Source organism: Saccoglossus kowalevskii, chromosome 7, assembly GCF_978046115.1.
Source record: "Saccoglossus kowalevskii chromosome 7, keSacKowa6.1, whole genome shotgun sequence".
Lineage (NCBI taxonomy): Eukaryota > Metazoa > Hemichordata > Enteropneusta > Harrimaniidae > Saccoglossus > Saccoglossus kowalevskii.
In genome coordinates this window covers 7,441,235-7,455,465 of record NC_140647.1, presented here as the reverse complement: position 1 = coordinate 7,455,465, position 14,231 = coordinate 7,441,235, and the positions used below count along the sequence as shown (strand labels likewise).

The 14,231-nt window shown below is 34.8% G+C and overlaps 1 protein-coding gene across 2 annotated transcripts; it reads left to right on the top strand.

Moving 5' to 3' along the window:
• Positions 1-133: 133 nt before the first annotated feature.
• On the top strand, positions 134-13,796 carry LOC100378710 (histone acetyltransferase KAT2A-like). 2 transcript variants are annotated; one of them, XM_085501010.1, is made up of 17 exons: positions 134-350; positions 682-814; positions 1,196-1,341; positions 1,647-1,736; positions 2,734-2,915; positions 3,107-3,298; positions 4,553-4,665; positions 5,116-5,319; positions 5,619-5,755; positions 6,074-6,282; positions 6,607-6,733; positions 7,808-7,918; positions 8,785-8,928; positions 9,698-9,812; positions 10,556-10,656; positions 10,862-10,946; positions 13,134-13,796. In XM_085501010.1, the coding sequence occupies exons 1-17, from the start codon at positions 150-152 to the stop codon at positions 13,325-13,327; spliced, it is 2,484 nt and encodes an 827-aa protein (XP_085357136.1). In that variant the 5' UTR covers positions 134-149; the 3' UTR covers positions 13,328-13,796. The 2 variants fall into 2 exon arrangements, with proteins under 2 accessions (XP_085357136.1, XP_085357135.1); XM_085501009.1 differs by having other exon boundaries at positions 3,086-3,298.
• The last annotated feature ends 435 nt before the right edge of the window (positions 13,797-14,231 follow it).

Below are 14,231 nucleotides of genomic sequence, written 5' to 3'. Positions count from 1 at the left end.
AATTAAAATTAACAAATGAATATAATATACTGGATACCACATATATAAGAATATTTTTATCAGTTAATTAGACAAAAAATGATTATAATCTCTGTGAACACGGGTACTATATTCAACATTAATAGCTAGTGGTTCAAGAAAAAAACAAGATGGCGACTACTCGTTCGGCTGCGGCGAATTCGGCATCACAGGAAACTACTAGTCATCAGCGTGTACAAGCAACACCGATGACGGCAAGTGATATCAGCAGACCAATGAATCTCCAAAGAATATGTCAACGTAAAACGCAAGTTAAAAGTTATCCAAGAACAAAGAAATTGGAGAAATTAGGAATATATTCATCGTGCAAGGTCGGTTTTCTTTGTTTCGTTTCAATCAAAAGAGGGCGTACAAACACAGTCCCTCCCTCTAAATCACATACCGTAGGTACTCGCTGTAAGGGCTTGCAGATGTTACGGATAATGTGTTTTTTTGCATGTTGAATAAATCCCTAAAATTAAGTAAATCACAAAACTAATTTTGTATTATGTACTGATGTTTTTTTCCAGGATCATATAATAGAAAAAGGGCTAAGTGATGCCAAACCTTTGACATTTTCACAAACTGAGGAAGATTGGATTTTCTAATAATATTGACTCCTGTGAACCTAACTTTTGTTAATGTTTGTACTTTTCCTCCTAGGCTGAAGAATCATGCAAATGCAATGGTTGGAAGAATCCTAATCCACCTCCAACGTCGCAACCAGCCAGAATTGATATTGCCACTCCATTGGCTAGTCTAAGTGATCGTTGTAGAAGTTGTGGACATCAGTTAGGTAAATTGCTCTTTTTCACTTGGCTAGTCTAACTGATTCTTGTAGAAAACTGTGGACACCAGTCTGGTAAATTGCTCTTTTTCAATTGGCTAGTCTAATTGATTATTGTAGAAGCTGTGAACATCAGTTACAGGTAGGTACTGTTACAGTTAGGACATGTAAGTTGATGTGGACGTCAGGTATTTCCCTTATTCTGTGAACATGATCATACAGGTCTTACAGTGAAACACAGCTCAACTGACTACCAAATGAACTAAGAAAGTAGTATGAAGAGTTTTTTCATATAAACATGTCTATGGAAAAAGAAAAAATGGTGTTTAATTATTTAAGACAAGACCTCTGATTTTCACAAGTTAATGGAACATTGTCATCTCTTTAAAGCTGCCCATGTGTCACACCTAGAAAATACACCAGAAGATGAAATAAATAGGCTCTTAGGGATTGTAGTTGATGTGGAAAACTTATTTTTATGCGTACATAAAGAAGAAGATGCTGATACAAAGCAGGTGTATTTTTATTTATTTAAGGTAAGCCAAATAATAGCAGTGTGTCTCCAGCTCACCACGTTGACAAACTCTTCGCTTTTTCAAACATATTGTTACATTGAAAAACATTGAATAAACACTGAACCATCCCATTTACAAAAATGAACCATCATATTGACAAATACTGATGCCATCACATTGGCAAAACCTGAGGCCATCACTTTGACAAACACTGTGAGGGCTTCTCTTTGACAAACACTGAACCATTGTTTGCGATTTGTGGCAATGCTATCATGGGTTATGTATGTGAGGAAATTATTAATCATTACAAGTGGGTTTTTTTTCAGTTACTAAGGAAATGTATCCTTCAACAAAGTAAGCCATCTGTGGAAGGCCCGCTTGGAAGTCCACCGTTTGAGAAACCTAGCATTGCCAAGGTATGCTTTAAAGTCTGCACAATTACTGTGGAATACTTTATTTTCACTGGAATTAATTTTCGCTGAAAAGGCTTTTTGGGCGTTTTGTGTGGAATTTATTTTCACTGATTTTTGATGAGTTTAATGTGAAATATAGGAAAAAAAGTATATTCACTGGATTTTATTTTCACGGAAACATCCCTTCAGCGAAAATAGCGAAAATAAATTCCAAGCGAAAATAAAGTATTCTACAGTATGTCTACAAAACACTGCATATAGTTGTGTGAATCATTAGGATATGTATTTAGTTGTCAGACAATTGTAGTGTATCATCATAATGCAAACAGCCTTCTGCATGGCCTTTCAAACACTGACCTAGCCAAATTGTCTAATTCTGCAGCTATGTTGGTAAGACATAGAAAATCAACTCAAGATATTGATGTCATACTTCATGATCTGTTGCATTGGTTCCCAATCAGGGATTGTATTGTGATCAAGATTCTGTTGTTTACTTACAAAGCTCTGCATAGCTAATAGCACCATTGTATATAATTCTCACAGTCTATATTCCACATCGTCATCACAATATTTGCCTGCTATTCCATCACTCAGTATGCCACCACTTCATGGGCTGTTAGCATTTTATTACAGCAACTGTGCTTTCAGATTTCTGCTCCAAAGTTGTGGAATTAAATTCTCTTTTCAATTAGAAATGCTAGTACTCTTAATGAGTTCAAGCAAAACTTGAAGACTCGCTTTTTTAGAAAACTTCTTCAGTTCTGTTTTTAAATGATTTTTAACTGTAAAGTGCTATATAGATGAGACATTATTATTTTATTATGATACATGTGTGAGTTAATTCCAAATCCACCTACCACCAATATTCTTATTAACCTGTAGTGCCTAATTAAGCAATATTTTATGATCATCAAGGTTTTAGTTTATTAGGACCAGCATTTTCACACTGTGTAGCCTGTGATTTTCACAATTACTGACTGCATTTGTACTGTGATTGCAGGGAGTCACAAACTTTGTCCTGTACAAGTTTGGTCATCTACCACAGAAAGAATGGCAAACTATGTATGATTTAGCCAAAATGTTTTTACACTGTTTAAACCACTGGAACCTTGAAACTCCAACTGTAAGAAAGCAAAGGTCACAGTCTGATGATGTCTCACAATATAAAGTCAATTATACCAGGTAAGTTTCAATTCATGAAATATTTCTTGCAAAATTGATAAAAGTTTTTGCATATTTTCTAAGATATTAATCCATCATGGAGTATATTTACTGTGTGTACAGGTAGAATTACCTTAATGTAATACATTTCCTGATGCCATCATTTCAGTTCAATCATTAAACAGCCTTAGATATATGTGTTGTTTTTGCAGGTGGCTGTGTTATTGTCATGTGCCGGCATTCTGTGATAGTTTACCAAGATATGAGACCACTCACATATTTGGAAGAACTTTGTTACGCTCAGTATTCACTGTGATGAGAAGACAACTACTTGATAAGTTCAGGTCTGAAAAGGACAAGATGCCCCCAGAGAAGAGGACTTTGGTATTAACCCACTTTCCAAGGTGAACAATTCATGTTGATGTTTGCTATATTTCTCTATAACACAATGACTTCTCTGGGTTGTTCTACAATGTGTTCTTAATCTTGTACTTACTATCAGATGTAGTTGTAGTATGTAACTTGTATTTATAAATTACTCGTTCACAGATCCTAGTATTTATATTAATTAAACCTAAATTTCTGATTATTTGGCGCAAGTTATCAACAGTGGTGTATTGAATGTTTGGAGTTTAGCGTTTGGCTATTCACAATCTTCAGTACAGATTACATTGCCATTAATTCATGGATATCGCATTTTCATTTCCTGGATCATTGTAGAGTACAATGTTCCATTTGAGAACACATGACAGTTTTCCATTGGTGAGAACACATGACACATACTATATACAGTTTACCATTGGTGAGAACACATCACACATACTACCGGTATGTACAGTTTACCATTGGTGAGAACACATGACACATACTATGTACAGTGTACCATTGGTGAGAACACATTACACATACTATGTACAGTGTACCATTGGTGAGAACACATTACACATACTATGTACAGTGTATCATTGATGAGAACACATGACACATACTATGTACAGTTTACCATTGGTGAGAACACATGACACATACTATGTACAGTGTATCATTGATGAGAACACATGACACATACTATGTACAGTTTACCATTGGTGAGAATACATGACACATACTATATACAGTGTACCATTGGTGAGAACACATGACACATACTATGTACAGTTTACCGTTGGTGAGAACACATGACACATACTATGTACAGTTTACCGTTGGTGAGAACACATGACACATACTATGTACAGTTTACCATTGGTGAGAACACATGACACATACTATGTACAGTTTACCATTGATGAGAACACATGACACATACTATGTACAGTTTACCATTGGTGAGAACACATGACACATACTATGTACAGTGTATCATTGATGAGAACACATGACACATACTATGTACAGTTTACCATTGGTGAGAACACATGACACATACTATATACAGTGTACCATTGGTGAGAACACATGACACATACTATGTACAGTTTACCGTTGGTGAGAACACATGACACATACTATGTACAGTTTACCGTTGGTGAGAACACATGACACATACTATGTACAGTTTACCGTTGGTGAGAACACATGACACATACTATGTACAGTTTACCGTTGGTGAGAACACATGACACATACTATGTACTGGCTGTTTTTGTCACCATTAGGTTTCTATCGATGCTAGAGGAAGAGGTTTATGGTCCATCATCTCCAATATGGGATCCTGAATTTTCACACATTCCAGCCAACATGCCGCTTTCATCACCAACGCCCGAAGCATGTACGTATTGTTTTTTTGTGGAATTTAATCATCACCCTTAAGTGTTTTTTTGTTGATTGAGGATAATTAAACTATTTTGATTGTTGGATACGTATTTAGGCCAATAAAATGTCAACAAGTTTGAAAGTCGTTTTTATTTATGATATGTATCACCTACTGTACATCCATGGTGGTAATTTGTTAGTGGTCGTCTTTTATTTAAAAAAGAACCATGGTACATTATTTGAGCCAGTGTATGTAAATTCACTGCTAAGGACCTCATGAGAACTTAATATCAAACCACACATATACATGTGAGAATTGCATGCAGTAATATTTGTGTAGTCTCCTATGTGTTAGATGTAATAGCTCTGTAGCTGTTTTTTGTGAGTCAGTGCTCCTGTCCTATCCCCTTTTATTACTTGTGTCCATATACTGTGTTAACGCAAGGGTACCTTTTCTTTGACACAGCAAATAATCCCCCAGATGGCAGCACATTGTCATTGGGCCGCATAAACATCACCACTCCAACCATTGCGTCTTCCGTATCAGTTGCTGGTAGTACTGGTGGTGTTACTCCAAGTGATGTTACATCCTTCAATTTAAGTCCAAGTTTAATTAACAGCCAGAGAAGTGACAAGCTAAGTCCACTATCACCATTGTCTGGTGATGGAGGTATGTAATTTTCAGAATTTGTAAGAACATGTCTTGAATATCTTGATTCATACATGGTTCTACACTGATATCGTGAATTATTCACCTTGCATTGCTATTTGTCTGAGGACTCTGCCCGTTACTTGGGAAACTATCTCCATACATCATGTAATTGGTCAATCTGCAGTCATGTGATGTAATTGGTCAATCTGCATTCATGTGAAATTAATGAAAAAAACACAAAAAACAGTTATATAGATACAATGCACAAGAAAAATAGTTTTTGAATTAAGCATTGCCAATATGACCTCTGTTTACAGGTGACAAAAGAAAATTAGAAGTTCCACAAAGTATAGAAGATGCAAAGAGACAGCGGATAGAGGGGGACATACCAATGGAAACAGTCACTGCAGTATTATCTACAATAACAGACCCTTCAGCTATGTTAGGACCAGAGGTGAGAATACTGTCACCTGTATTCACAGACTGACATTGTAACCACTTAGTTTGAGCCTTATACTCTGCAATAGCTGGTTCTGATATAAATTAGTGAGTAGGCAGTGCTCATCATTGCATAAAATTACATTCCTTATTAATTAACCACAGTCATTCCAGCACATAGTAATCAATGTGGTTCACATGCAAGTATACAATGTGTGTAAATTACATTTTGTTAAAATCAAATTTGTGTGACTTGCGTGGCGGTTAATGCACAACAGAGAAGTAGTTTTAAATTAGAAGTCCATTGATACACGTATGTGTATTTTATTCACAGGGCACTTTATTTTCCGCCAATGCTGCCAGAGACGAAACAGCTAGGATGGAAGAAAAAAGGGGAGTAATTGAATTCCATGTGATTGGAAATTCATTAACACGGAAACCGTCAAAAGATACATTGATATGGTTGGTTGGCTTGCAGAATGTCTTTTCACATCAGTTACCCAGAATGCCCAAGGAGTACATCACCAGGCTTGTGTTTGATCCGTAAGTTTGTCTCTATGTTTATCTACAAGTGTTTCTTAATTATTTCACACGCAAACAATTTTATTTGGCTCCCATGTGTGTTTATTTTGTCTAAAAAAACAAAACAAAAGTGCACCTTATGTTTGACCAAGCATAAATTCAAGGATTGCTATATTTAATAAGACCCTTCTCCCTGCTGAATATACAAAGCATTAATTTTCAGATTTTCTCTATTTTCTCGAGTACATTTCATGAAATTTGTCAATCTCTGAGCGTTCTTTGAACACTACTACTGAATAGCTGCCCCACTGTAGCCTAATTCCATTGTTGTTTTTTTTACTTTAGAAAACACAAGACATTAGCTTTGGTCAAAGACAACAGAGTAATTGGTGGAATATGCTTTCGTATGTTTCCAACACAAGGTTTCACTGAAATCGTGTTCTGTGCTGTGACATCTAATGAACAAGTTAAGGTATGTAATGGAGTGTGTACATTTTTTTACATCTGTTTTAACGACTTACCAAGATACCTCAAGATTATGGGGGTTTTTTTTACTTAGGAGAGCTAGATGTATGAAGTACTGTAAAGGGGGTAATTATTCACTGGGTTTTAATTTAGCTTATTTCGCTGACTGGAAAAATGCGCTAAATTAAAACACAGTGAATATGTAAAATTTAGCATAGAACACATTATCTAAATGATAAAACTGTGAATTTAAAACCCACTGAATATGCCTGAAATGGTAAATCAGTGAAATTTAAACCCAGTGAAAATTAGTCATTTTACAGTACTCCCAAAGTGCAATGTGTGTGACAAATCTATTAGAGACTTTTGCTGGATTGCCTGTTTGACAGATAACCATTTCGCTCACAATGTGCTTGTTTTTTCCGGACCACCTTGAAAATATTTTTATCTGTGAATTGTTACTGTTTCCCTGTTCAAAACTGATCACTAGTCAGACTTCTGACTAAAAATATTCATGACAAAAGTAAAGGACTACAAATTTCTTGATTACTACCCTCATCCAGAGTTTGCAACTTTTACCAGAAAAATGTGTTGAACCAAAATTGTTAGTCAGTGCCATTGTGTTTCTAGAGCAAGGTATTGATGCTAAACAAATGGTAAAATCTTCCAATCATTAACCAGTTAACATTTCTATTACATTGGTAATCTGTCAAAAAGCATTCTTTTTTCCATTATTTTGTCAAATTAAAAAACAAACAAAAATTGTTACATTTGCAATAGCCAGTCAGTCATGCTAGCTTTGAAGAAGAGTAACCAAGAGAGTCCAAGGGAGTCAAATGCTCTGTCACTTTGTATTTGTTTGTATTTAAATCATGAATGAATATATTCAGTTTTTTTAGACTTTTTTGTGTGTTAAAATTTCACTTTGAGTTCATCATATGTACTCTGTTCCTCTCCAAATTAAAACGTCATAACTCATCAAGAAACCTGATGTATTTTCTACATTTATATTGTAAAGTGGGAATATTGTTGCAAATGTTTTCTAGTTACTATTTGTTGTATATTGTGTTAATTTTTACAGGGTTATGGAACACATCTGATGAATCATCTGAAAGATTACCATGTCAAACATGGTGTGTATCACTTACTTACTTTTGCAGATGAATATGCCATTGGTTACTTTAAAAAACAGGTATGCAATTAATTATACATGTTGTTCTGAAGTGTATTCATTATACCATGAACACAGTAAGTTAGTTGTTACTCAACAGAAGCCTCAGACAGTGGAGATATCTCGATCCACACAATAATAAAATCTATTCCACATGATAAAAAAAATGAACAATGGTTGAAAGAATGATAACAATGAATACCTTATTCTTGACTTGGTGCCTTTAACTGTGAATCACTTTGGTGTTGAAAAGTTGAAATCAATGCCTGTACTTGGAGTAATTTTTGGAATTCACACCATTCAACACTGGTCACACTAGGTAACTGTCACTATGTCATTGAAGTCTCTTATACTGAATAGCCCCAATCAAGAATTGTTAAATGTCCAGTAAGTTTTCAATGATACTCGTACATTGTATTTACATTGGAGTGGTGTTTGTGCTTTTTTTAATTATTTTATTTACTTTACATGTTTTTCCAATTGACTATTGTTTATTACAATCTTCCATGACATTGTTACTGTAAGAATATGTGCAATATACCGTACTTGTCCAACCTAGTGTCCAGAGTACTGTGCTCTGAAAAATCATACTTAAAAAAAATGTAAATGACAATTTTATCTCAGTATGTGCCAGATTAAAGGAAATATAAATCTCTTCAGGGAAAATAAGGTTGATTACGTTGTCATTGATTTCCACAATACTTTTACAATGAAGAAATAGAATCTCACAACTCAGCAGGTCTTACAACTCATGTGGTCTCACAGCAGGTCCCATAACTCAGCATATCTCACAACTAAGCAAGCTTAATTAAATTCCTCTCTGTAGTACTTGCAGTGATCAGAAACCAATTTAAACATTGTCTTTTAATATAAATTATTGGTTACAGGGTTTCTCCAAGGACATCAAGCTTCCAAAATCCACCTATATGGGTTACATTAAGGATTATGAAGGGGCTACCCTTATGGGATGTCAAATCAATCCCAGAATTCCATACACAGAGTTCACGCATATTATTAGAAAACAGAAAGAGGTAAGATAACCATGCTGACCAAAGAATCGTTAATTATTCATTGGGTTTTATTAGTCCCCGTTTAGTTTTGTGCGTACATGTATCTTATCTTCTGCCTGGTCTGATTACATTCAAACTTCACACACACATTGTACATAATATTATACATATGCATATCAAAGTTATTTCATGATCTGATTCAAGATGGCTGAATGGCAGCCATTTTTGTACTGAAAAATCATCAAAATCCAGCAATTCTCAACTGTTTACAGATGGATTTTGTTCAAACTTGTTACACACATTGGACATTATGAGAGCTTGTCCGATTCTCTGACATGTTTTGACTGATTATGTTCAAATTTTCATTATACATCATGTCATAGATATACAGTTGTATTGGTTTGATGTTCTGATTCAAAATGTTATTTGATTAATGCTGTTCCAGTACTTGTACTATATATATATATATATTACTATAAACAAAACTATATAACTTAGATTTGATAACTAACGGGGACTGTGCCATGCATGGCTTGTTTTGTATGGCAGGTATAAGTGTATTCATATTTGTGAAAATACACAAAATTTTTCCAATGATGCCCCACACATTAGTACTCAGTTGGTACCAAATCTTTCAAACAACTATTTTATATGATTAGTGCCCTCTGGTGGCCACTTTTCACAATATTGACATACTAGTAGTTTAAATTACTATAACTAGCACCATCTGGTGGTGAGTCACATTATTATTATTATTATTATGATATTTAAAGTATAATAATTGTTACAGATTGTGAAGAAATTAATAGAAAAGAAACAAGAACAGATCCGTAAAGTGCATGCTGGATTATTGTGCTTCAAGGAAGGAGTTCGGCAAATACCAATCGAAAATATCCCAGGAATACGTAAGTCTTTTCTTTGATTATAACAAAGAGCCGTGGTTTTTAAACATCAAATAGCATGATGGTTCTGACAACATAATACCCTGATTTTTTAATTTAAAAATATTTCTGAACTAATGATTTCCACATTGATTTTGAGTTTTATTGGTGTAATCTGTCATTATAATACATTTTAAGGGGTCAGAATTCACCCACATATGTATTCCATGTTCTAGATTTTCTTTCAAATACCAGGGCCAAAATACACTCTGTAGAAGATGCGCGTAGGTGGGTAAGGTACATGACAAAATAGACAACAATTTTAGTATATTTCAATGAACTATCGATATTACTGACCGTACACTATTTCTGCCAAAAAAGTAAAAAAATGTTTCTTTGCAGTTACGATGAGTGGCATCAATGGACATGTAAATTATGTCACATGTTCAATTTGAACAATATGCTGCAATGGATGCCCACAATTATCATGGGTAATTTTCTTGCAAATATGTAATTTATTAACATTTTTGGCAGTAATAATTGGCACATGTACCTTGTTTTGATCAGTTGTTCATATAGTCACAGTCACAGTGCACAGTGCTCAGTCATATGATTTTGGTTCAGCTAGATATTTAAGCCAGTTAGTCGAGGCAGGATCACTAGTTTTCAAGTGCCAGATACAAGACCATGCTTCAGCCAATCAGATGGCTAGATTAAGACTAACCAAGATATAATTCCCATTATTTCGTGTATTGTTACATTTGTAGGTGAAGCTGGTTGGAAAGCAAGCAAAGAAAGGGGAAGAGGCTGCATATTAACAGAGGATCAACTTTACACAGCATTTAAGACAATATTAACCCAAGTCAAGGTAAGTCCATTCTACGATATTGAATAAAGTTCATGTCTGTAAAACTTGATGCTTTTTGAATGTGATCTTCAAAATGACTTGCAATTACTATAAATGATTTATGCCCTAACTATACTACTTTATGTACATAATAAATATTATTTATCATCAGTTACTATGAAGTGAAATAATTGACAAATTTCTTTTACTATCTATTTGGTCTCAGAATCATGCCAGCTCATGGCCATTTTTAAGGCCAGTAGAGAAGTCTGAAGCCCCAGACTATTATGATCATATTAAATATCCTATGGGTAAGTAAAATAGTTATCATGTGTAGCACATGTATTGTACAATGGAATGGTGTATCTGTGTTATATGTGTAGCACATGTATTGTACCATGGAATGGTGTATCTGTCTTATATGTGTAGCACATGTATTGTACCATGGAATGGTGTATCTGTCTTGTATGTGTAGCACATGTATTGTACCATGGAATAGTGTATCTGTCTTGTATGTGTAGCACATGTATTGTACCATGGAATGGTGCATCTGTCTTGTATGTGTAGCACATGTATTGTACCATGGAATGATGCATCTGTCTTGTATGTGTAGCACATGTATTGTACCATGGAATGGTGCATCTGTCTTATATGTGTAGCACATGTATTGTACCATGGAATGGTGCATCTGTCTTATATGTGTAGCACATGTACTGTACCATGGAATAGTGTATCTGTCTTGTATGTGTAGCACATGTATTGTACCATGGAATGGTGCATCTGTCTTGTATGTGTAGCACATGTATTGTACCATGGAATGATGCATCTGTCTTGTATGTGTAGCACATGTATTGTACCATGGAATGGTGTCTTGTATGTGTAGCACATGTATTGTACCATGGAATGGTGTATCTGTCTTGTATGTGTAGCACATGTATTGTACCATGGAATGGTGCATCTGTCTTATATGTGTAGCACATGTATTGTACCATGGAATGGTGTATCTGTCTTATATGTGTAGCACATGTATTGTACCATGGAATGGTGCATCTGTCTTGTATGTGTAGCACATGTATTGTACAATGGAATGGTGTATCTGTGTTATATGTGTAGCACATGTATTGTACCATGGAATGGTGTATCTGTCTTATATGTGTAGCACATGTATTGTACCATGGAATGGTGCATCTGTCTTGTATGTGTAGCACATGTATTGTACCATGGAATAGTGTATCTGTCTTATATGTGTAGCACATGTATTGTACAATGGAATGGTGTATCTGTCTTATATGTGTAGCACATGTATTGTACCATGGAATGGTGTATCTGTCTTATATGTGTAGCACATGTATTGTACCATGGAATGGTGCATCTGTCTTGTATGTGTAGCACATGTATTGTACCATGGAATGGTGTATCTGTCTTATATGTGTAGCACATGTATTGTACCATGGAATGGTGCATCTGTCTTGTATGTGTAGCACATGTATTGTACCATGGAATGGTGCATCTGTCTTATATGTGTAGCACATGTATTGTACCATGGAATGGTGCATCTGTCTTATATGTGTAGCACATGTATTGTACCATGGAATGGTGTATCTGTCTTATATGTGTAGCACATGTATTGTACCATGGAATGGTGCATCTGTCTTGTATGTGTAGCACATGTATTGTACCATGGAATGGTGCATCTGTCTTGTATGTGTAGCACATGTATTGTACCATGGAATGGTGTCTTGTATGTGTAGCACATATAATGTACCTTGGAATGGTGTCTTGTATGTGCTTTAATAATTACACTTGTTTGTGAGCTCAGTTTGCAAAAAAAAATTTATCTAAACTTGTATACCAACCTGAAATGATTCAAAACCCATTTAGTGATTAGAGTGCAGGCAATATGCAGACTCTTCAACTTTCTCTAAAGTTTACACATCCATGGATGAAGATAGAAATTGTCACAATTTTAAGCAAAAATTGTTCTGCCTTTCAAAAGCTCAGACAACCCGGTCAATAATCCTTGTTAGTTTATTAGTGGTGCTTAATATCATTTCATATAAGCCGCCAAAAAAAACAACAATTTAATCATGATGGAAGCCAATTTCAACAGACTAAAAATGAACAGAGCTCCCTTTTATAGTGTTTATCACAAACCCAAAGTGGGCATGTTTAACTAGGACTGCATTAGCTCTATTAGTAGTGCATGTAAAGACATAGGTGTGTCTATGGTCAAAATAAGTCATATTTTTACGAATACAATTAATACACTTTGTGGCTTTTGTTGGAGCAATTACAGTTTGCATGTGACCCATTGTTGAGACAAGGCGTAAACCCATATCGTCTTTATGCAAACCACTCATAACTGGTGAAAAATAATTGATACAGAGCTATAAATTAAGCACACTTTATGGTTTACATTATTCTACCCACACCAGTAATGATAACCTACTTAAATACATGTAGCTATACTAATGCCACAATATTTTAACCAATTTCAGATCTTAAGACCATGACTGAAAGATTAAAAAGTAGATATTATGTATCTAAGAAGTTGTTTATAGCTGATACACAGAGGATATTCAGTAATTGCCGTGCTTATAACGACCCTGATACAGAGTACTGTAAATGTGCTAATACTTTGGAACGATTCTTTTTCAATAAACTCAAAGAAACAGGACTTGCAGACAAGTAATGTGCATTCCATGTCTGCTTCAGCATTTTAACAAGCTGTTACAAGAAGTGTTCACTCTCGCATAAATTCTATCAAGTAAATGTCCACCATAGCAGAATATGGGATTAATAATATCATATTCTTGTAAACCAAGAGAACAAAATACTAGACAACAAGGGATGATGTGGTTTTTGTTCATATTCTATGTACAGTCATAAAATAATTATGTTGAATGTGTATGTTTTCAGCCATGTACTTTGCATTTATTTGTCATACCCACCATGTACTATCATTCTTTATCTCATTCCATGTAATCTGCTTACCTGATATCACTTGTGCAATATTTAATCTCAATTATGTTTTTAAAAAAAAAATGAAATTTAGTGACATTTTAGTAACTCAATATGCCTTGTTTCAGTGAGCAGTCTTTATATTCTTATTTATTTAGGGAGATTAAAATGACAGAAAGTTGTCAATCTGTACAATTCTATCCATATGTAGTTGAATATCAGGACACTCATTCTTGATCTCCTAAACTGCCCATTGTCAAGAAATATTTTAGTATACACGAGTCTTTAGGATGGAGAGTCATTATATAATTGAAAGTGACAATCCCTCGGTGAACAGTGTACATTACAAATACTGCATTCATTGTCAAACCTATTAGACCTGAACTATGTAATAATACAAGAAATATATATATGAAATTAATGGGTGAACACCCACTTGGTTCGTTTTCATGAATGAAACCTGCCTAAATGGACATGCATATTGGTAACGGCACTAATTGGATGGTCCCTACAGGTAGGTATTCATGAACTGGTCTAAATATTTGTGAGAAGTCAAAGAACGCTACAAATGCCATAAAGATGAAATGGAAAAATTAATAGGTGAACAGGCAAATCAATTTTTCTGCTAAAATTCC

Bases quoted from the DNA above. Each gene is read 5' to 3' on its own strand.
- LOC100378710 (XM_085501009.1), top strand. From the start codon at position 150: ATGGCGACTACTCGTTCGGCTGCGGCGAATTCGGCATCACAGGAAACT. The intron at 10,657-10,861 runs GTAAGTCCATTC...ATTTGGTCTCAG, and splicing joins CAATATTAACCCAAGTCAAG to AATCATGCCAGCTCATGGCC. The intron at 10,947-13,133 runs GTAAGTAAAATA...AACCAATTTCAG, and splicing joins TCATATTAAATATCCTATGG to ATCTTAAGACCATGACTGAA.